The 24,464-nt window shown below is 42.4% G+C and overlaps 1 protein-coding gene across 1 annotated transcript; it reads left to right on the forward strand.

Moving 5' to 3' along the window:
* Positions 1 to 1,988: 1,988 nt before the first annotated feature.
* Positions 1,989 to 24,274, forward strand: LOC125889291 (tumor necrosis factor receptor superfamily member 19-like). Its single transcript, XM_049577144.1, has 10 exons — positions 1,989 to 2,384; positions 3,387 to 3,471; positions 4,246 to 4,359; positions 10,255 to 10,433; positions 10,552 to 10,637; positions 19,627 to 19,791; positions 21,320 to 21,448; positions 21,635 to 21,737; positions 22,546 to 22,826; positions 23,490 to 24,274. The coding sequence occupies exons 2-10, from the start codon at positions 3,406 to 3,408 to the stop codon at positions 23,492 to 23,494; spliced, it is 1,128 nt and encodes a 375-aa protein (XP_049433101.1). The 5' UTR covers positions 1,989 to 2,384; positions 3,387 to 3,405; the 3' UTR covers positions 23,495 to 24,274.
* The last annotated feature ends 190 nt before the right edge of the window (positions 24,275 to 24,464 follow it).

Consider the following 24,464-nt stretch of genomic DNA (forward strand, 5'->3'; position numbering starts at 1 on the left):
CGAGGTCACACAGTATCATACTTCCGTTGAGCTAGTTTGCTGTCTCTGTCAAGTAGCTGTTGTTAGTCACTCACTCTACAGCATGAAACAGAACTACAAAATAAAAGCTCTGTGCTGGAAATTTAATGTTTGCGAGTCACTTGCGGTCCATTCATATTGGGCCCACGACCCACTTTTGGACTGTGACCCACCAGTTGGGGACCACTGCCCTGGAGAAGCTGGTCTGAATAGTTACTGGGTTAACTTCCAGTCTACTCTTCGTTTGCGAGGACAAGGAGGGCACGCAGTTCCTTGTCTCCCCAGTTGCTCATCTTTACAGTGTCTGTCAGGTTTGCGTTTCCCTCTTGCTACTAGCTGCTCGCTAATTCCTGCTATCAGCTGTTTCCTGTTTATCCACCGCCAGTGGGTCGTATGTGCGGCATCATCAACAGCTCCTCCCACAAGTCATCAGCAGCCCCTCCCGTGGTGGAAGGGTGCCCTGTTCTTTTTATACCAAAAAGGTTCCGCCAATATGTCTACCCTATGAGGTGGAAAAATGAGAGTTTACTCAATTCGCCATGGCCGAAGAGAGCAGCAGCGTCAGACGGCCAAACTTCTCCCAGGAGGAACCTGATGTTTTGGCCCGGGAGGTCCAAGCTCGCAGTGTCCAAATATACAGAACTGCGAGCAGACCTCCACGGGCTGATGATGCAAAGGTAGCCTGGGAGGAGGTCACCACAATTGTAAATCAATGTTGCGTTTCTCTTGTGCGCATGCGCGCTCTCTCTTTCTCTCTCGCAGTCTCACTCTGTTTCTTTTCTTTTGACTTTTCTAAGATGACAGATGCTGAATATATACTCCCTATCTGATGCTGTGGCTGTTTGTGGCTGGCTGAGAGGGATGTGAACTCATTAGTTTGCAGCTGTGTTAATCAAATCAGGTTGGGTTTCCATTACGCGTGCCAAATCCCCTTTGATCTGACATGGACAGTCGATATAAAGATACATTTATGTGCTGACTGCAGATAGTTGCATTGAATAGTGTTTTTTGTGGGTATTTATTTTACTGTTAATGTGCCTGACATTCTGGAAACCTGCCTGTGAGGTTTTGGTGATGTGTGCGCACTGTCCGCCGGTCAGCCAAACTTCCATTTACACCCACTGCACTCTGCCTGCACTGACAGTAGACCTGGTTTCAGCTGGTGAGCTTTTAGTGCACCTTTGGCGAAGCCTTTTGGCAAAAATTGTCACTGTGCCAAGCTGGATCTGTCAACACCTCCCTATGCTGCGCCGCCACACCCATCTCAGCGCACCTCGGTCTGCCAAACTACCAAACTGAGCGCGCCTAGGGTTGCGCCGCTCGAAACTAGCTCTGTGCGAGGTTTGCCACCCTGCGGCACCCTGCGCTGCACCGGGAAACTAGAGCCCATAGAGACAGACAACCATTCACACTCACATTCACATCTACGGACAATGTAGAGTCACCAATTAACCTGCGTGTCTTTGGACTGTGGGAGGAAGCATTCTTCTTTTTTTCATTATACAATTCAAACTGACATAAGGAAATGAGAAAAAAAATGTAAATGTGAAATAGATTTTGTACTTGAAAATGCACAAATTCAAGTGTTTATAAAAAACGAATGAAATAAGATAGAATAAAATGTTTTTTTTCTGTTTAAAAATAGAGGTTCTCTTCTTTAGTTTCATGTATAGACTGTTTACATATTCACAATGCAAATTATTCAGTGGGTCTTGAAAGATTAGTGGATATGATTAAAGAAAATGCTGCTGGTGGTTGGCAACTTAAAAATTAAACTCTGGCAGGGAAAGTGTTAAACTTAAAAGTAGGGACCGGCAGGGACGCTGTGAAGGACCTCTGGAGGTCCACGGACCACAGTTTGGCTGTGGCTCAAAACTCAGAGGGCTGGCTGCCATTAAACAGCCATCAAATAAACCACACACACACACACACACACACACACACACACACACACACACACACACACACACAAACAGGGGAGAGACACACAGAGAAAGAAAGTCGTCTTCTTCTGCTTCGACATTCCTCAACAACATATCGACTCTCTAACCAGCCGATCAGTGATCACACTTTGCTCTGCCTGAGCTCGGTCAGCGCTGTGTGGGACCGGGTCTTTGATGTCTGCGGGCTGATCCCAGATCAGATACATGCGCCTCAGATCCATAAAGCCACCCCCCTCTCCCCGCCTTTGATGTGTGCGCTGAGTGTAGTCCCCGGGCTGCTGCTGCTGCTCCTCTGAGCTGGGCTGGAGCTGCAGCGCTGACATGGTGAGCGGACCGGTGCGGGAAACACAGCACCACACCTCTCACCGGTCTGCCTTCGACTTTTAACAACCAGTACTTTGATCAACAGGAGCCTTTTAGCAGGTAAGAGGAGCTTTATTAGTAGGTTTTGGACGTTCACGGCTAACACTCTCAGGACAGACGACTCGGAGCAAGCGTTTGGTTAGTTTCAGAACACAAGGTGTAAACTTGAAGTCTCTAAATTCACATTACAAGTATGATATTGTGTTATTAAAGCAACACTATACGAAACTAATGTCGCTTTAAAGCCACGAGCTGCTAAACTACATCTATACTTCCACTCGCTTTACACGTATTCAGTAACTTTAAGTTGGGGATGTTGGATACCTGTGACAATTTTAAGGGCTTATGAGATTTTTAGGCAGTTTTATGAAATGGTTTTATAAGATAATCTTCCTAATGTAAAGCTATGAAGCTGTCTGAACTTCTATCTGCAGCTGCTGTTGAGACTTTAATCAAACAGCATCAATTAACTGTGCTACAGTTCGCTCGTGCGTGTGGTTATTTTTTAATTAGTGCGTCACAGCCTACACCTGCTTTATAAAGCTGTGGAAAAATGTGATTTAAAAGGTGTTTAACCCCTTATCATCCAGTCTACCCTTTCATTAGACGCCAACTAATGCAGCTTTAAGGTTGGAAAGTTCAGCATATTTCACTCTATATGACAACATCATATAAATATTGTGTGTGCTTATCATACTGGAGCTATGTCCTATCGATGTGTACAGTGAATGCAAAGTATAGGGCATACATTAAATGGAAATATTTAGATGTGTTGTGCGTCCTTTTCTTTGGACTTATCTTGTAAATAAAATAAAATTATGCAGCTTTAAATAAAGGCAGGCTGCACAACACGTTTATAATAACTGGATTTAAGCGGTTAAACAAACCTGAACTGATGGTGGTGATAATAAAAAACAAAAGTTTATCGTTTTACTTAAGAAAATTTGACCCAATCAAATATGTCTGTCTGCTCCACAACTCATTAAGTGTTTATTATAGTGTAGAGGCAATATAATGACATAATTAATCTCAGTTGTCTATTGTTGTGTCCCTTTTTTTCAGCTGCAGGCAACTCATCAAAATGGTTTGGATCCTTCAACACACCTTCTCACTTCTACTGACTGTGCACATCATATGTTCAGCTCTGGTAAGTGTTTCAGTTTTTTCATTTAAACACAAGAAAGCAAGATTATTAGGTGATTTTGATTCTCTGACAACCTATAATTAGGCTACCCCACATCTGTTAATATTATTGTGTGTATAGCTTGTATGTTGAAGTCTTGCAACCTGTGTAAAAGTCCATTTTTGACATGTAGGAAATCGTAGTTCAACAAAAAATACTAACTCAGGATCCACATTGTAGCTATTTTCACAACTTTCAACTGCATTCCCATCTTTCGAAATGAAAACTAACTTCTGGGGAACATGTAAAATGTCTCCAAACGTGAGCTGCAGAGGCTACAAACTTTTTGCACAAGCTGCACACATGAACTTGAACTGCACGACATGCCACTGTTAAACAGGCGACTGCTCACATTGCAGGACCCGTTAACTACTTGCTGGTAACACTCTGACAATGCTGAGTATCACTTTACCTTTGTCCACAGCACTGTCCTGATTGTACTTGCTATCTGTGTCCTAGTCTCTGGTTTTGGTGATCCCTGCATTGTTGCTTGTGACTTAGATTCAGCTGCTGCGACTGTGTTGTTTTCCCACAGGGCTCATTAAAGTTTCATCTTATCTCATCCCAGCAGCGTCAGACTTGTTTTCAAGAAGAGTCCAAAGCGAGGGTTGATCCCCTTAAATAAGAGAGATTATGATGCATAGTTGCGGATTCTGTTTCTGCTTCTTTCTGTTATGGATGAAAATGGTGATGAGTTATAGGAATCTCTAACTTTCGTCAAACCACTGTCCCTGTCAGATTCCTGTGGGGGCTGAGGAGGAGACCAGAGAATGCAGAGAGCAGGAGTACAAGGACCGCTTTGGGAACTGTAAACCCTGCAAGCAGTGTGATGCAGGACAGGAGCTATCAAAGGTTGGAGCAAGATTGTTTTACTTATTCTGTTTTTATCATCTTACATGAAAGAACTTAAAAAAAGAGAAGAAGTAATGTGATCATTCAGGAGCATTTTCCATAGAGCCACTAAATGGAAAACATACTGCCACTTGTTTATAAAGGAAAAGGAAAGTGTAGTAACACCAGGGATCCATAACAGGTCAGTTGAATCGACTTCCTCAAACTGAAAAGAAGTGGGATGGATTCCAATCTCTTAAAAAAACGCTGGGTTCATGAAAAGAATGGACATCAGTGTTTAGAAAAGTGTATCTTATCCAGGGAACCAACATTATTTATTACTTCCTCTCTTTCATGCAGAGAACAGCCAAGCCGTTATTAGCTTTTGTAGAACACCGACCCCTCTTTAATCAGTCACACCCATACTTTTGACCTTCTGCAGCTGAATGGCTTCCATTGTTTTTCCCCATTGCACCCTGTCCAACTTATTGTCTTCGCTGTTTGAAGCAAGCCATGCCTAAGCTTGCTGCTCTTTCGACTGGGAATACAGTTTTTTCCACCACCTTAGCCACAGGTTTTTGTGTGCTCGCTTTGTACAAACAGGCTTTTATAGTGTCAGCTTAGGCTTTCCTCTCTGGCAGCAGCTACTTTTGTAAGTGTAGGCAGCAATGTAAAAGTGAGTGAAGTATAATCACTGAATCGGTTTGTGGCAAAGCAAACATTAATTTAACAGTGAATAATGTGACACCTCAAAACCTCTCAGTCTTAACAAGTTGTGCATCATATGCAGGTTAGATAATTCTACCTGTGCAGTTTGTTTTAATATTTAAAAAGATTAGTACAAGGCAGGAAACTTGAATTTAATTGATCTAAAATTAGAAACACTTATATCCATTGATGGATTTAAGGGCATCATAAAGAATGTGGCGATAGAGACATGTGCTTGATTTTCTTGAGAGGCCTCTATGTTTGAATAGTTGTTGTTTTATTGTGGATTTTTGTATTATATGTTTTATTTGTTGCATTTTAAATGTGTTTTGATTGGCTCAATCTCAACGGCACTTCCTGGTTAAATAAAAGTTAAATATTTGAAAAAATAAAACAAGTTGAATTATATTTAGGGCCGTTCCAATACGGCTACCAGTATCGGTAGTGCTTCTGATGCTGCCTCAAATGCTTGACTGGCTATGTATGAGAGTTTATGCACCGATTAATAAACTTCAAAGTAGTTTCACTCCCAGATCAAACAGCAGTTTTCCTGGAAATCAATTCTTCGCCTCTCTAAAGCAGGAGCCTACACAGCGAGTTGCGCTGTGTAGCCACTGGCAAATAGGTTAATGGTTTACTATGAGCCATTAGCAAAATATTGTTGGCAGTATTTTACGCTGGAAATCCCCACTAATAAAAAGGAGAATGTAAAATATGCAAGGCTTTAGTTCCAAGGGGTGACACCTTGCCAAATTCATGCTGTGTATGTATTTACGCATTTTTTTACAAAGAGTTTAAGCTAAGCCATGCCATAAAACAATTATGGCTATCATTTCACATCCATACAGGGTTATTAGTATCCAGCTGTTATTGTTATCTTTTTTAACGCAATGGTATCAGATTGATACTTGCTATTAGCCGACACACAAGTTCAGAGGCCAAAAATGGCAATAGAGCATCTCTAATTATGTTAAAGGAAAGTAAAACAGTCAACTGACTTGCTAATTGTTTTAAAGTTTAAAGGCACAATCATAAAGAGTAATCACCATCCATCACCTGACTTTTAAACATTAGACTGTAACCTGTTGTTGCTCCCAAAGTGGTTGACAGGTCCTCCAATAATTCAACTGTAATACACAGACTAATAGTCACTGTTAAACACCATTTATACGGACGACGGTCAACTAAATATTTCAAATGCTTCCAGGTGTTGCGTTATACAGTTCAACAGCTCACAAAACGACCATAAAGTTTAATTAAAACAGTTTAAACAAAAGTTGAACATTATAACCTTCATTCAGGATTTATTGCAGGGCTGTCAGACGAGCCAGGTGTACCGAATAAACAAGCAAGTGAATTCATATGAGAATATATCTGCCACGACTATATAAACAATTTAGTCGAGAGATACTGATGGGCCTTAAGAAAAAAAGATAGCACTGTAAATTAAACTTCATAACTTAAGGTATGTGTTTGTTTATAAGGAATAATGTTAGTAAGTAAGTATTCCATTAATAAAAAGGCTGATAGACTGACTTTAGGTGAGTTAACACTCCACTACTTCTGTGAGCACTCGAGAAAAAAAGCTCTGTATCACCCTTGACATCTGTTGCACACATGCATTTAAGCCAAGTTGCCTTTAATCTCAGTGCACACAGACATGCACTCTGTGGTTGGTAATACGCTTCAGTAGTCCTCGTGTTCCTCTGCCAGCTCAACAGGCTTGAATGCTGCTAGCCACCCTGGGGTCCTGGTTAATAATTGGCTGCCTCATTCTTTCTCTGAAGGTAGCGGGATACCGGCTCACAGTGGCGACCTGGGCCTGCACTCAGAGAAAGTTTCCCAGAGAAACAACTTCTGATCTGAGCTCCGCGTAACCAAGACAATCTGTCCATATTCTGAAAGGCAGGGCTGACTGTTGGGAGGGAAGCAGACTTTTGGAGTCACTCTGTGCAGCTGCCATAGAGATCCCAGAGGAATGTGCCCCAGTTTGCTCTGGAAGTTTGCCTCTGGAAGCCGCTCTTAGGCGAGCTGACAAACATCAATTAGCCCCTTCACACTAACTGTAGCTAAAAGAACCACCCACACAGAGGGGACGTCCATTAAAACCAGTTATTCTTTGTCGGACATATTTCATTCTTGGTTTCATTCATTGCGAATTGCTTCGTCTCTTGTGTTGTGTCAAGCATGAAGGGGAAGGGGTGAATTGCTTTCCAGTGCACGCTGGAAAACTGCCAGTGGCAAAAAAAAAAAGGCAGGAACACAACTTTGATGTGTCAACATCTTGTAGTATGTAGCAAGAGTGTAACATTTCCTTCAGCCACACTCCCAGGGCAAAGGACTTCTGGATGGTACTGGCTAAAGAGAGAAACAAAGGAATGCATAAGCAACAGAGTGGTCAAAATCTGAGCAGCCTGACATTAGCTGCACCATTCTTGTGTTTGAAGAAGTGAGGCAGTAAAAAAAAAGCTGCTTAAATACTGCTTTAACTAACATGCATTGTTTTCAGCGTCGTTTCATTAATCAGATGACTGGCCGCCCCCCTTGTGATTCCCTCCTAATCTCAGAAATATCTCTGCGTCTGAACATGCTTCAGGTCCCAGCCAGCTCTCCCCTCTCTCGCAGCTCCTCTCCCCTCTGCACTGCTGTTATGCTTGGCAGTCTCACCCAAACTAGATCAGGAGATAGGACAGGGAAATGGGATGTTAAGCATCTGCCTTTTTTGGATGGCTTTTGACGTGAAAGCACCTCAAAGTACAATATGGAAACGGACATTCAAGTTGAATGTTGGTTTGCTTCTTTTTCTTGCAGTTTCTTCTTGACTGCATCCCCTGTGGTTTTCTCAGATATTGTCCCTGTACTTCCAGCAGATGTATTTAATAGAGAGTTAATTTGCCTCTGTGTGTACTGTGGTGTTTTTGCCATTATTGTATCCTCTACACACCCTGAAAATATGGTCTTTTCATGCAGGTTTAACGGACTGAGTATGTCTTCTTTTGTGGACACTGGTGGCAGTTGTATCGTTATGCGTTGGAAAAGGCTTACACATTGTGTACGCACCTTTTCATGTAATAATAACTTCAACATCACAGATTACAGTTTAGAGCAGTCTTTCTTTCAGCTGCTGAACGAGTCTCAATCAGCGCAGGATGTCAGCTCTGTAGAGCTTTGTTAGCAGGGATAAAAGAAGAAAGAGATCACTCCTTGATGATCTGTGCTGCCTGGATCAGAGAGGCAGAAGTTGGCTCCATTTTCCTTTTGTTTCAGTGCTCTGACCTGCTCGTGTCTACGTGGCATCAGCCCCCATCCTGCCATGCGGTGCCCCACAGGCAGGGCTTGTGCCAGTGCTGGGCTCAGGGGGGACGAATCATCGCTGGGCCCCTTCCTTCATGTGGAAGTGGGTCACAGAATCACTGTGAGGTACCCTGCAATGGCCGGGCCCACAGTGCTTTCTTAAGGACCAGTGTTAGGGTTCAGTGCCGTGGTAATTTTTCGGCCTCCGCTGGCTCAGTCTGAGCTTCATTCCCCTCAAACAGGCAAGACCATGGCTTGCAGCAGTGGGCGGCCGAATCTTCTTTATTCCCTCTTTCCCCTTTATATCACTCATCAGCCACCCCCTTGCTGTTTCTCACTCTTTCTCTGTCTCTTCCCTCCCTCTGCCCCCCCCCCACCTCCACTGTTCCCTTCCCTGCTGGAGAGCAAGGCCATATATGGAGAGTTCATAACAACAGCTGCAATAGTCTAGCCCTAACTGGTCCACCTCGGGCCAGGCCTGGTCCAAGGGTTCAATGTCAGGCTCACATGTGTTTGGCTGGAAGGACTGAAATCCTCATCTTCTGTCCCCGACTCTATGGTGCCATCACACGATCGCATCTTTGCCGCTAACCTCCCGTTTTATTTCTTGCCAGCCTGCTTCCCCAAACCCAACCCCCATATCAGACTCTTGTGCCCACATTCCAGCAGGACTGCATGCCCGGGCAGTGAAATGGGACACGGGCGAAGAGAGGAGAGAAGAGAGAAGCCCTGTTTGAAGCTGGCCTTCACTTTAATGATATATGAGCACCTCCCGCCCCCCTGTCCGTCCTTCTGGCTTTGGATTGCGTGTGGCAACACCAGACAACAGGGGGGCAGCTGCTCTGGAGCTGATAATGAATGATCAATGTATGATGTCATCCCTGCAGGGTCTTTTCACTCGGTGTGGTGTACAGTAGTATCAGCTGTCATGTAAATGTCAGTTTGTCATTGAGGTCACCAGTCTTTCAACATAACTTTTAGGGATATGACAGAGAACCGATTAGGAAAGAGACAAAACAAGAGTAACATTGGCAGATAGAAGTAAGCAGCTGGAGTAATACTTAATATGAATTCTGTTCCGTATTTACAGCCCAAGTTAACAAATACAATTTGGGGTGAATTCAGTGTTGAGATTGGGTTCCTCTCACCATAAATATTCCTTTAAACTACATCGTATGTGCATTTCTACATTGCCAGTTTCTGTATAATAACATAATGTGGAAGACTTGACACTGAAATACTGATAAGTTATTCAACTAAACATGATAAGTGTTTGATCGTCTGTCCAGACTATATATTTTAGTCACTGGAAAAAAAATTGTTCCTCTAAAAAATGTCTTCTCTAGTTTAGATTTTACTCGGCCCAGGTGAACAAATCCCCAAAAGGTGGCTCAGCATTAGATCAGTCACAGGGTAGTAGGAAGCTGTGCTTTTTAAGTGCACTTTCCATTGTTGAAGACAAAAAGAGTATTCATCTTATTTTCTCCATATACCTCTCCATAATCCTTGCCCCCTTCCTGAAGCGTTTCCTTTGCTTGCTGGCCTCTCAATCAACGGGACACTCACAGAGTCTGCTTGGAGAGGGAGTCACACAAAAACGCAGCAATAAACTTGCAATAATACAACAGTGGGTGTCCCCCGAGGCCTTTATTATTCAAATGCCTGGCCTTTCTGGGTCTTGCAGCGGAAGGCCGCTCATTCATACTAAGAGAGTCAGGGAGATTATTGCCAGTGTAAGATGGACTCTCAAAAGAGGCAGGCCATTGTTCTCCCCTGATCCCGCGAGCCAAGATCATTCTTTAATTCCAGACCCCCGATAGTCCACATTCAAGCCCTCTTTTCACCAGCTGCACATCTCCCCAAACCACCGACCCCACCTCTTACCCGGTGTATTTCTCCCTTTAATCCCCACAGGAATGTGGCTTTGGTTATGGAGAGGATGCCCGGTGCGTGCCCTGCCGGAGCAGTCGCTTCAAGGAAGACCGGAGCCTGCAGAAGTGCAAGCCCTGCCTGGACTGTGGACTCATCAACCGCTTCCAGAAGGGCAACTGCTCCACCACCAGCAACGCTGTGTGTGGCGACTGTCTGCCGGGGTGAGAGGACAGAGTTGTGATAGTGCTCATTGATAAGTCTGACAAACATGTATCGTAAATATGTTACATTATGAAAGGTTGTTGCAGGTTTGAACGTGTCATTTTGTGTCTTCAACAGATACTACAGGAAGACAAAATTAAGTGGCTTCCAGGACATGGAGTGTATACCCTGTGGGGACCCTCCACCTCCTTATGAGCCGCACTGTAAGCACCTTCCCTTTCTTTTATCTCCTCTAACAGTTGGCCTAACATCAGTTGGACATTTCGTTAAATGTTCCAGTGAATAGAGGCTATTCATCTAAGCCCACAATAGGTGATGTTTAAAGATGAAACAACAGTGGTCTAAAAGCAAACATCACCAGCTTCTGCACACAATTGAACTTCTAGCCAAATGCTACCAGAACCAAATCTCAGGCTGCAGTGCCACAACAAAGCCTGCACACACACACACACACACACACACACACACACACACACACACAACATGCCAGCACACGGTCTTTGGTGTAACCAGAACTGCAGACGTTGAAGGGTGGAGCGAGCCACAGTTCATTCACTAAGTCTCACTGAGCCAAGCGGCCGAGCTATATGTGCAAATAAATGCTTGGATTTACAAGCTAAGCAGTTGAAAAGCTGAAATGGATACCGCTAACATAATACTGGATTTGCCAACACTGGATTATGTTAGCTCAGAGTGTCACTCAATCTTAGCGCTCATTTTGGATTAAAAGAGCAAACTTCCTTGAACAAAACCTCCATTTATATTTCTAGACAAAACACGTCTCAATGGCGTTTGAAAAAGGGCTGCACTGTTCTACGTGTTTTTGTTTCAGCACCAGAGTAAACACGACAGGGAGTGTGCCGGCTCAAGCAGCACAATTGATTACCTTTTTGCGCAGATCCATTATGCAAAAAGGAGACAGGAGGTGTTACAGTATGCTCACAAAGCAGGGTTTGCATTCCAGTAGGCTACAGAGCCAATTAACGTCTGTCTTCCGGCCATTAGGAGTAGTTAAATACAACCTTATGATTTCAGGTTTCCACATAAAACCAACAGGCGAACGAACTTATACCTTTGGTAATTGAGTGTGACTTCCTGATGGTAGAGGAGGCTGCAGCTGTTTCTGAGGAGGCTTTTTGGCAGCGTTAGCATCAGAGCGGTCCCAGACCAGGGTGAGCAGCCTCACGTTAAATGAATGGAGACAGCTCTGGGATAGCAGACAACTTAAAAAAAAGTTGTTTGCTCACAAGCCCCAAATGGGAAGAATCACGATTTCATCAGATCATCTGCTGTTTGTTTGCTTTTATGTTAGTTTTTTCAGTCTGTATATTCAGTCTGTATATTTTTTAATGTGTTGTTGCAGTGTTTTGTGATGAATGTCGGCTTTGAAACAACTGGCCTCCCTCCGTCTGCTCATTTGTCCATCTGTGGCGCTTCCCGTTTTGATACTGGAGGAGGCCTATGAAACAAAATGGCTATTGTGTCTCAGAACATAGCTGGTAGTTAGCTCCTGCAGGGACTCTCAGTGGAGCATTTCCAAATGTTTGAAAGTCTTGCTCCCTCCCTCCAGTGTTATCTTGAGGAGGGTGGTGAAAACTTGAAGGGCAGATCATTCTAATAGGCCACACTGGCCCCGGGGGCAACGGTGCATCTGTGTAGGGGAGGCAGTCGCCGTCTGGGACGGACTGTAAATCTTAAACCACCCCCCCTTTTCTTCTCCTCCCTTTCCCCCAGTGGCTTTTTTGGAGCCGAGTAAAAAACGAGATTGTGTTTTATGGATTCCTTCAGCCTCTTTAATGTGTTTCATCTGCTGGAGTTTTTCACTGTCATGGTACACCATGCTAACATACATAGGCATGCACACAGACACAAGTAGCGCGAATCCCTACCTGTGCTTTGTAGTTTATCCCTGCATTGTGCTTATTACTATTTTCAACCGGATTACGCAATTCAGGTGGGAATTGTCTCTCTTTGTTCAGTGTAAAGAGAAACAATGGTGTTGGTTTAAGTGCAGCCACAAAACAACAGTTATCTTTGATATTCGAGGCAGGATATCCCTTCTTTCACAAATTAAATATCTCAAAGAAATGGGGCAAATTCTGGAGAGCAGCTGCTACTGGTATTTGCCGCGTATCCCTTTTTCCATGCTGCTATTAGAGCTTGTGAAGACTAGCCAAAGGACACATGATCAAATGAACCTCTGTCCCTCCCGATCGCCTCAACGCCCCATCCTGTCACATGGAGAAAACTTATTCACTTCTGTGGCATGCCAACCGACTTCAAAGCTTCATGCAATCAGTTCTCACCACAGATGGGACACAACATATCAGGCTGGCAAGGTACGGGAAACATTCCTGACTACAATTGCCTGCCAGCAATTCAAACCAGAGCGTCTCAGTATTGTCAGACGTCAGCAGCTGGAATGACGATCTCTGGTGATTGCAGATCAGTTTGTCCTCACTACTGTCTTAATTAACTTATCATGCAATTATCAAACCACAGCCGCACAGCAGCAACGATGTTTGGTGGTGTTACATTACAAGACGTGATGATTGTAAAATGTTTTACCACAAACATCTTGGGTGTCGTGCTTTTGTATATTATAAATCATCCCAGCAGACATATCCAGTTTCACTTTGAAAGAATGCAAAGTGATGATTTAATACGTTGTCTGTGGCACCTCTTAATGGTACAGTTTGTCTCGGGTACTGAACGTGCAGAAACAGCTCCTGTAAAAGTGTTTTTGTGTTCAGTGTATGTGCATCTGGAGGATCTAATCTAAAACAGACTTCCATGTGAACGCTCTCTCATAAAAGACGAGGAAACTGAATTCATGATCACAAATTTAAAGGAATACCAGATGATAAGATGCTCGTCTTCTTGAACTTTCTGTCTGAAAAGGCATCAAATGAAGCAAAGCTGTTAGATTTCCAAATCTTTGAAGAAGCAGCAGCTAATTCCCTTATTTATATATTTACTGAATTACATTTTTTGAACATGCTCAATAGGGCTGGGCGATATACTGGTTCGTACCGAAAACTGGTATTTATTTTCGTTATGATATGAATTTTTCATATACCGCAATACTGGTGAATAGCCCAAACAATGTCCGGAATGTGCGTGGTGGGAAAGTGTTTCAACGTTGCACACCACAGGCGTGCTAGAACCGGCAAGAGTGAGAGCATAGAGAAAAGTTTAGAGGTGAGAATGGCTGCCGGAGAGAGTCTGCACACGATGACCCAGAAGAACTCATGCCAAAAAGAGCAGTGTTTCCGCTATAAGCAACTTGCGGCTGCGCACCGCTGTTTACAATTCTCCTCTGCTCTCTGTATCTGTGTCACACAGACACGTGTGCACACACACACAAAGGTGAGTACACTAGAGCACAGCTTGGGCCGCATTTTCCTGACCGAAGCCGACCCGTCCCGAGTCTGAGACAATTATAACTGAGCACAGCACTAATGGAGCGGAGCCTGTGTTGCGTTCAGGCGTTGTCACATAAATAACAAATTCCGGCACTTGAATAGACCATAGCACGACACAGCAGCATGTCAAGTGGGACGAACCCGAGCAAAATACCGTCAAATACCGTGAAACTGATATGATTAAAAAAAAAAGTGATGTGAAAATTTTGTCATACCGCCCAGCCCTAGTGCTCAAGTTACAAGTTACTGTAGAGCTGAGTAGAGACATCAAACCTTAACAGCTAGCCTACTTTAAGCTACTCGCCAGGGTTTTTCTAGAGAATAGCATCGCCTCTAAAAACGATGTATAGTAATTTTATAGTGATTTAGGTGCCTTTATTGTTTCTTGGGGTGGGGGGAAAAATCAATACTGCATAGTATCGCGATATTTTTATGTGGCAATATTGTATCGTCAGTAGGATCGTGATAATATCATCACAAACCTCTGGTGATTCCCACCCCTTATCGTTTCTCACGTGACAATTGAGTCACAGTGATCAATTCAAGGTTCTGGGAATAAATTCTGTGTTAAACAATTTTAAATATCTTCACATAAAATAGAAACACTGTTTCACAGCTTTTAGGACTGCAGTCAGAAAAAACATTTATTCTCTCTTTATTCAGAGTTCTGAGCAAAACAAAGCTCAGTTCTCCTGAAGAGCCTCTTTGTGCAGACAAAAGTCAAAGATCCCTCTGAGGTGTAAAGAAGTGCCTCTTTTATTTGGAGTATGTGGCATCCCATAAAGTCAACAGACAGGGAGTGCATGAAAGGCTGTGGTTTATTGGTCTGGTTTGTGTGGAGATAATATCAGCAGGTGAGCTCTCTTCAATGGACTAGTGTTTATCTGTGTTTGCTGCAGCTGCTGGGCCTCTGATAACAGGCTGCCTTTGTGTTGAGGAGCAGATGATGCTCACCTTGGATGAGTTTAACTTGACCTTGACAGTGAAGGCGGAATGTAAACACCATTGTCAGTTGTTACATCTGTGGATTACCAATACAATGCAGTACAGTTTCTGTGTGTGTGAAGTGATCTGTGCAATGACAACTCATTATAAGTCTCAAATTTTAATATTACACATGACGGTATGACACCATGCTATTATGAGAACAGGGTGTCTCCGGACTATTTTCAAATTTAATTAATTTAATTTATTTTTATTTTATTTTATTTTATTTTATTTCTTTTATCGCTTTTAACTCAGGTAGTGATTTTACTTTCACTGGTTTATTGGTTTATTTAATATTTTTCTATTATTTATTTTTAATTTTCCATTATTTTATTTTCTGTTATCTATTATTTCTTATCTTCTTTTATTGGTCTATTTATTTCTTTTTTATCTTGTTTTTTTATTTATCTTTTACTGTTGTTTTTTTTGCTCTTTTATTTTAATTCATATGTATTATCTTTTTTAATGGTCTACTTTTAGTATTATTCTTTAAATTTAATAAGATTTTCTTTATTAGTCCAGCTTTTACTGAGGCAGCATACTCCACTCATGTCTTTGCATCTTTTATTGGTTTATTCTTCATCTTAATTATTACTTAATGACATTTTTCCTTGGTTTTAATGGATTTGATTCACTTTTATAGTTGGTTGCTGGCTTTATTTTGTGCCTCCAACTTCTTCCTTGTACTTTGTGCAGCACATTGTGCTTTATAAATCTTTTACAAAGCTTTTCTTTTGTTTAAAAAGCCATTTTTTATAGATATGAGGCCATAAAAGTTATTAAATAGTCTTGAATTTGAACTTGTGGGGTCTTAATCTCCACAAACATTTTATCTAATTTAATTTATTCATCTTTTAATTGCTTTTTTGTCAAAATGAATCAAGCTCTTGTGCATGAAAGTCACTGAACTTAACACTGCCTTTTACTTTATACAAAATGTAGATTAATCGAACTCACTTCCATAACTCTATTCCTACATAAACGCCTGCCTCTGCAACATATGTACTCCTTACCTTTATACTTACCAGCAATGCTTAATAACAAATGAATGATTTGTCTTAAATTCGGTTTAAAATAATTTAAAAAGGTCTTAAAAAGCATTAAACATAAGTGTTTGATACCTGTGGACACCCTTGAGAAATGGTGCACCATTTTTAGTCACATATATGTAGTATTATATTTTAATAGTGAGAGAAAGCTTCTATCTGCTGTGATTTAATGCTCATTTATGTCTTAATGGGTGATACTTTGTCTTCAAGTGGGATCAGTAGGATTACATGCACATACAAACGTCACAGCTAAACTGTTGTACGTCTTATATAAACTTATATTTATTTAGAGAGTTTCAGTGATTGTAAGATCTGGAATGTGGCAATATGTAAAAGAAAAAAGTAATACGTACTCTTCAGTGCTCATATGAAAGTGCTCCTTTACTGTGCCTTCTGGGTCAGACAAAGTTTCACAGCACTGCTTTGAGTTTTTCTCTTTTTTTCCTGTCAGAAGGAATGTTAAAATACCCTTATCCCCTATCTGGCTGAATAAAAAAACTGCCCAAAGCTAAAGTAATGTTTACAGTGGATAACAAAGAGCTCTTGGATGTGAAAAGGTTGAAACCAGTTCCCGTTATGATTAATGTACTGAAAGCAAACAGCAGGGCTCACTGAAAAAGATTTTCTCAAACAAAAAACCATTCATTATATTTGCCATATTCATCAACAGTCCTTCACATTTTCTTTCTCTCCCTCCACATTGTTGTGAAATGGTCTGTTTCTCCGTGTCAGACCAGCGTACCTTTAATGTTTGCTCTGCAGTAACCCACACCTTCCCTATCATACATTGATCAGAAAAATTATATTTGATTACTGATAATGATCTGAGACAATTATGTTAAGCTTACATGTGAATGGCCTCAGAGGGAAATGTCACTCAAATGGAGAATTAAGGCGTGCTACTGTTTCTTCTCCAACTTCCTCTTAAAGCTACAAACCAGAGAGCTCATGAGGAACGTGCAGATCTGATGTAACGCTGCTCCCTCATATTTCGGTTATCACGCCGGATGTCTGGAAAGTGACAGACTGCTGTTTCTTTGTTTATAAAGTCTGTGTGATTAACAGTAACATGCTGCAGCAGCCACTGCTGGTTTAGGATTTTCATAACTCAGTTTCCCAAATAAACCCAGAAAGCCGCATGATTTGTTCATGTCATGGTTCAGTCTCAACCTGCAGTCAGACATTAAAAAATTTGCTACTTATCTCTGAGCGCACAGATTACTTGGCAACTTGAGAACCACAAAGTGGAGCTGTTTTTTATTTGAAATTACACATCACTAATCAAGGAAAATATAGAAGAAGGAAGGGTCATGACGACAGTAACAGCGTTCCAGGAGCCAGATTTTGGTGCCGGTTGTATCAGAGTCAATGGGATGGATGTAGCAAGTCACACTATAACCCATCTTATCTTTGCTGTTTCAACTTTGACTGAACTATCCCTCCACCAGATTAAAAAAACACACATTAAGTGATGCTTACGGACATTTCTTATCTAAATATGTGTGTTTGTTTTCTTTGTTATTGGTCTCCAAACAGATCATGGCTCTGTCAGCTGCATCTCAGCCACTGCAGGACAGAGCCATGATCTGTTTGGAGACCAATAACAAAGAAAACGAGCACACATATTTAGATAAACATACATAACGCAGGAATTATCAGTCAAATTGGAAAACAACAAAGATACAGTGGCTTATTGTGAGATTTGCTGCATCCATCCCATTGACTCCAATAGAACTAGCACCAAAGTCTGGCTCCTACAAACGTGTCACTGTCATCATGGCCCTTCCTTCTTTTACATTTTCCTTGTCACCAATCAGGAACTGTGTGGCAACAAGACACATAATGATGTGGTCCAATCTAACCACTGTCACTGATCAGTTTTAGGCGCAGCAGGCAGCTCTTTGTAGCGAAAAGCTCTTCCTGGTGAGGACAGAGGAGAATTTCGTAGCTATAGCAAAACATTTAGTAGGTATCAGTATGAACGCTGAATGAGAACAACTTAAAACAGCTGACTTTTTGCTAGGGCAGGGCAATATGAAGATATTAAATCGTTATTGAGATATGAGCTTATATACCATCTTAGATTTGGATATTGTTGTATCATGATATGGCATAAATTGTGTTTTTTTCCCTAGTTTATTTGCATCAGACAGGGTATCTGGTCAAAAACATTGTAAGGTTCGATTTTGTCTCCCAGTCCTAGTCTTACTGAAGTGCTTGGGAGAAGATTTAAAAATACTGAGATATATATTGTGTATCAAGATATAGCCTAAAAATATCATGCTAGAATTTTCCGCACATATCACTCAGTCCTACTTTTTGCATGGCATAAGGTGATAATGTCAGTGTTTGGGTTACAGCTTGTTTCACTGCATCCAAGTGGGGGAAACAGGTCAGGTAATACAGCTTTAAATAGTATTACAAAATGTGCATAACACAAAGTTTAAGTTCTGCGTTGTGTTGGTGGATGATGAGGACGGAGACGAGTACAACCTCTGCCTCGCTATTCTCTGCAAAGCCCATTATAATCAGTACAACAGCTTCTCATGACCAGCTTTCCACAAACCAGAGTGAGAAGGATAGTGTAAATCTACAGGAAATGGCGTCACCGAAATGTCAAAACAAAAATTGGGATTTACCAGAATAAAATCTCCCCCAAATAAATACAGAAACAAGTATGAACACGTTAAAAAAAGCAACAACAAAATATGAACAAATATGAAAGATGTATTTGGTGAAATATAAAGCTATTACAATTATACACCGGTTACAGCTGCAACCCTACTTTAAATAAAAAAGCCCTTCAGTTTGAGGGCGATGGAAAGTTTCAGTTTTGTTTTGCTACTCTTTAGTTTACATTTGAATCATGTATTGTGCCTTTATCTCTGATGAGTGTTTGAGAGGATAATTACATGGAGCAGGTGCCAGGTTCATCTGTCTTATGTTATGATATCTTGCATTAAGCCGTATTAAACCCCGATGTTCTGTATTTGTGGGAACTTGTATAATGAGCAGCATTCTTGTGGTCAAAAATCTTCACATGAGAGTGTGTGAAGGTTCCCGAGGGCGAGGCAAATCGTGACATCACGTTTCCCCTCAGGCGGGAGCAGAAGTGTGTAACAGTGGCTTAATCATGAAATCAGTGCATGTGCACACAACTCACCACCACAGACACAATGACAACACAAAAAGCAGCAGAAAAGAAAACACGACACACTCATACGTGACCCACTTCACTTGCTGCCTGGCCAGCACGTCTGCCTCTTGATTTCAGGGCTGTGTGACGAGCATGTGAGGGAGCCTTGGGGCGGGTGGGGGGGCAGAGATGTCTGTAAATCATCTTCTGTGGGGAACGAGACAGAGGCAGATAAATAGGGAATCCACCACAGGCGTTTTCTCTTTGAACTCCTCTGCGTATTTCATTAGACTTTAGCAACGAGATGACTGGCTCGAGGCGCAAAGGAATAATTTGTCTCATGTTACCCAGCTCTGATTGGCTGAATAGTGTCGAATTATGTGAAGCTACTGCTCCTTGTTATGTGTTATGTGCATAACTGCTTAATATGAGAGATAAGTTGTGTATTTACTTTGGTCTAATGTGAATGCCACTCATCACCTTGAAATAAGCTGACTAGGTCCGCTGCCATGTGGTCAATCAAAGAGTCAGTCAACATTTTACGCCCTGCTGTTCAGCTGTATATCACACTCACCTCCCTCCACTTTCTTCGCAGGCAGTGGGCGTGTGAACCTGGTGCCACTGCCCTCAGTGGTGACCAGCCCGCGGGACATGGCCCTGGCTGCGGTCATCTGCAGCGCTCTGGCCACCGTGCTGCTGGCCCTGCTGGTCCTGTGTGTCATCTACTGCAAGAGACAGCTGCTGGAGAAGAAGCCCAGCGGTGAGTCACAACATCTGCACACACTTGTTCACATTGTCCAAAAAGTGTAAATTTAATAAATGCCAAGAAGAAGCTTTAAGGGCTTCTTTAAAACAAATTACAAATAATGAGTGGTGCTTTGAAGAGCAGCCTAAAGTTAGGTTCACATTTTAAAAGACTTTAAATGCACCACTGCAACTGCTCTCTATAGACGCAGTGCATTCTTCTCAAGCCAGGATTGCATGTAGGTCTATGCAGTGAGCATTGAACTTTGACCCCCTCCCCAGGTGCTGGCATTTCAATGCACAGCCAATGAATCTCCGGTACAATTTGTTCTGTATTCGAGATTAAAGGGAAAGCTCATACTTTATATTCAGTTATCACACAGAGCAAACAAAGAAGATATACATGCTGATATGTTATCCCCAATGTGTTACTCGCTTGTGTGCTTCGAGGTGTACTGAGCAGGCGCTTGTGTGGAAGTTGTAGCTGGAAGCTTTTTTTTTTAGCGCACTGCAGGGATCAATGCTGTTGAAGAGCTAAATACTTTACGATATGAGTGGCACTTATGGAGCCCTTAATAAGGTAAATGAAGAGGAGTATATACAGCTGGATAAGTATGATTTCATCACTCTTTTGTGAGCTGCACAAACAGAGTGCCAGTTCATCTGTCAGTCGCGAGCTCCAGTGTTAAGCCTTATTAAACCCTGATGTTGCATATTTGTGGGAACTTGTATAATGAGCAGCATTCTTGAGGCCAAATGCGTTTTGAGTATGTGAAACTTCCCAGGGCAAAGAGTTAATGACATCATGTTTCCCCGGTGAGCTCGCCCTGAAACAAAGAGTGTGGCAGAAGTAACCAAGGCGTTACCACTTGTGTGTTTTTCTCACTGAAATGGCGTAAGGTGAATGCACGAGTTAAATATTTTTCGCTCAGTCCAAACATGCACCCCACCCTTCACCCAAGCTGCTGCAAAACACTAACATAGTCACTTTTTAAATTATACTAAAGAATTTTAATCGGCCTCATGGACCCGAGGGTGGTGAGGCATCTCCCAACGCATAGGAGGGCATGTAAGTTTAGTCAGATAAACACCACGACTGAAGCTGCGAGGATTTCACCTGACAGCAACAATTACTCATAAAAAACCCAGACTAGTTTCTCTTATCCTTATTGGAGTGAAGTGTTTATGCTATAAAAGTAGAAAGACACCAACTTGTAATGAGGCATACTTTATAAAAGGTCATGTTGGGAAAAACTTCTTTGAGTGTCTGTTTGCTAAAATGATTAAAAGGTTGTTAAAATGCATTTGGTCCAGATGATGAATGGTTATGTCAGTCCAGACTGGTGAGATTTTTCACAACCTGGCAACCCAGAAGTTGTTCTTTTTATTGGCTTAACTGAGCTGTAAATCATTAGAAAGACAAAATGTAAAGCCCTGCTAAAGGATACGCTATTATTTTTATAAAAGTGGTACCTGTAGACGAGCTCAGCTGTATGGGTTATGGGTGTATGTCTCAGTTGTTGACTGTCTCCATCTTTCCTCAGCGGCCTCTCTGAGGTCCCAGGATTGTCCGTACAGTGGAGCAGAGCTGTCCTGCCTGGACCCACGCTGGCTCCACGACTTCCCCCAGAGACCCTGCTGCCAGTGTCACCTGGGCCCCGGACACACCTGTGGTAGGTTGTGGTTCAGACTAAAGAGACTTTATACTACAGCTGTAGCTGATCAAACAACTGATGACTATAAGGAAAGCATTGTATTCAGACTTCAGTGGTGCACTGTGGAGTGGCTTATTGTGCTTTTAGACTAGGAGGTGATGGCAGGTGGGTGAATTTCCATGTTTCTGTATGTGTGATGTTCAGGTCCAGTCCACCTGATCCCGTCTCTGTGCTGTGATGAGAGCTGCAGTCTGGGCCGCAGCCTGGACAACAGTCCCTTCCAGTCCCAGATGAGCCTCAGTGACGGGTGAGGAAACTGTGTGCTCGTTAATTTCAAAGAAATGTGACCAAAATTGGAAAAGATATCATTTTCCTAACCATTTGAAAGAATAGTGGGTGGTGGGAAAGGACAAAGAACATGAACACTAACTCGGACTGAACAGTTGCAGTTGATGAACTCCACATTAAGACTGAATGTAGCACAGTGTTTGGGGAACACCTATCTAAACTGCCTGGCAACACCATGACTGCCAACATTTTTCAGCCCGGAGGGAAATATCTACAAAACCTTGCAATGTTTGCACCACGCTCTGCTGACTGAGCTGAACCTTTGCAGCTGGCCTATAGCCAAACCTAACATTAACCACCCAACAAACAAAATACAATTACAATCATGTACACAACTGCATGCCTTTGCAATGTAAATAAATCACAGCGTACATATGACTCAACGTATAGAGGATGATTAGTGTGGCTCTGCAGGTCCCAGAATATTAAACTGTTAGAAAATAAAACATGTTAGGTAAGAAGTGAACTTGCGGTCATACACTGAGAATAATACAAAGCTAAAAGTAGTTCACACAGTGCTTCGCCCCATCAGCTAGTGTTTGCTACGCCCACAGTAAACCTGGTAACAGCAGGCAGGTAAACACATGACAGCACGCTCGTTTCTGCTGCTATTCAGGGTGCTGTAGACATAATTTAATGGGGTTAATTAGATCCTTTGAAGCACTGAGAACAAACAGACATCGTGCATAAAAGTGAAGCACCACAGGGTGTGGCTTCAAACAGAGATTCACGGTGATAATAATCTCTTTCTTCATTACGCTCCCCAGAAATACACCCCAGGATGAGGAGGGTCCCCCGACGCAGCTGGAAGAACATCCAGAGTCTGCGTGCAAAGAGGCTGATGGGATGAGACGGAGTTTAGAGCCTGCAGAGTGTCTCGGGCTGCCTCAGTGCACCGCCGATCCTGCAGGGAGACTGGAGGTGGAAGAAGATGGGGATGAAGAGGAAGGGCGCAGGTCAAGGGAGAACTCACCTGAGAGGACCAGACAGAGCTACAGTGAAGCTGTGACAGATGCACTTCTCCCCAAACAGCACTCAAGTCAGGAAGGTGAGGTGACGTAATGCTCTCATGCAAAAGACCAGAAACCTATACATGATTTTTGATTATTAACTTTGCAGGATTTCCAATTTCGAGACACAAAACTGCACACTTTTTTTTCTAATGGTCTCATCTGGTTTGTTTATCACTCCCCTGGATATGAATCAGTTTTCTTCATTAAAGTTGCAACAGGTGTGTGAGGACACTCCCTTGGCATTTCAGATTAGTTGCCTCAAAGCAAACAGCTGAATTTTCCTCTGATTCTTTAGAGTGTCAAGCAAAGAGGGAAGTACAGTATGTGAGAGCAAACTTCAAAGAAGAAAACATGGCCTCTCCCACTCCAGAAAACTCAGAGAATATATTACATAAATAGCGTCAACCCTCTGAGCTGTATCTGCGAACTCCTGCAGACATTAACAGACTGATTCTGCGAGAGAGGATGCATTTTCTCTCAATGTGCTGCATGTGATTAACTCTTGGGCTCCATTTTTATGGCCTGACACATTGCTATGTGTGTGTCCATGAAGAGCAGCTGGTAAAAGAAACAAGAGAAAGCACAAGCTCTTTGATGTAGACAAGACTATCCTGTTTTAAGTCGGCCCCTGGCTGGCTCTGGGTAGATACGTTACTAATCACTGTGTGTCTGTGTTCCTCTTCCTGCTCTCTTTCCAGGATGACATGGATTTCTTTGGCTCGTGTTCCACCCTTGAACCACCCTGGACTCAACAACAGCCGCGGCCAGATCCCAGATCAGATTACTCACCCCCCACCCCCCCATCGTACAGACAAGCAGCAGCCACTCTCAAGTGTGGTCGCACCCCGCCTCTTTGAAATGCCTTCCGCTGACCTCAGAGCCCCTTGTCACTGGGTCCAAACAGAACATGTACATACTTAAAACAACAAAAGCACTGCTGAGGAAAGCAAAGCATGAGGGCAAAGGGATAGAAATACACACACACACACACACACACACACTCTCACATGCACACAAAATGTGAACTCGCTGGCCCAGAAGGTGAAATCAAATGAAGTTCAAATGTCAAGGACTATTGACTTATCAGCGCCGAGCAAAGTGAATCAAAGTGAGCCTCTGCTCCGCCTCGAGAATGTCTCGCATCTTCACATGTAGGAGAACAAACTGTACCACTGATCTAGCAGCAGCTGGTGTTATGAAGCTTTTGTGTGTAAAGGTAACAAAATTTGAGGTGTGAAGAAAAAGTGTCAAAAGTAATTATGTTGCACATTGAAGACAATCTTGATAATATGGAACAAGTAAAGACAAAGGAATGTTTAAGTGATAAATGTGTTGTAGATACTGTAAAATAGTAAATAGGTCAATATTTTTGTAACATAGACATGACTGACGATGTTTTGCTTTTCTTCCCCCAGTTATAGTGTTGATGGTTGTGATTGGTCACTGCCACATATTGTTTTTGTAAATAAACCACTTGAACACACCGTGGAATTTATTTTCTCAATTATTCAGTGGATTTGTTGAATCAAACAATTAGGTAATGCACTTTCATAATGTTGAAGGACTTGTGTAAAACAAATTCAAAAAGAGGTTTGACAGTTGATACCTCAGACCGACTCATCCCGCCTTTTGCCCCTGTTTACACCTGGTATTAACACGCAGCTTGGGTGATC

The sequence above is a fragment of the Epinephelus fuscoguttatus genome, linkage group LG5, assembly GCF_011397635.1.
Source record: "Epinephelus fuscoguttatus linkage group LG5, E.fuscoguttatus.final_Chr_v1".
In the NCBI taxonomy this organism is placed as follows: Eukaryota; Metazoa; Chordata; class Actinopteri; order Perciformes; family Serranidae; genus Epinephelus; species Epinephelus fuscoguttatus.

Excerpts from the sequence above, each read along its gene's own strand:
- LOC125889291 (XM_049577144.1), top strand. The coding sequence starts at position 3,406 with ATGGTTTGGATCCTTCAACACACCTTCTCACTTCTACTGACTGTGCAC. Across the intron at positions 4,360-10,254 it reads CAGGACAGGAGCTATCAAAG|GAATGTGGCTTTGGTTATGG; the intron begins GTTGGAGCAAGA and ends TAATCCCCACAG. Across the intron at positions 21,449-21,634 it reads GGGCCCCGGACACACCTGTG|GTCCAGTCCACCTGATCCCG; the intron begins GTAGGTTGTGGT and ends TGTGATGTTCAG.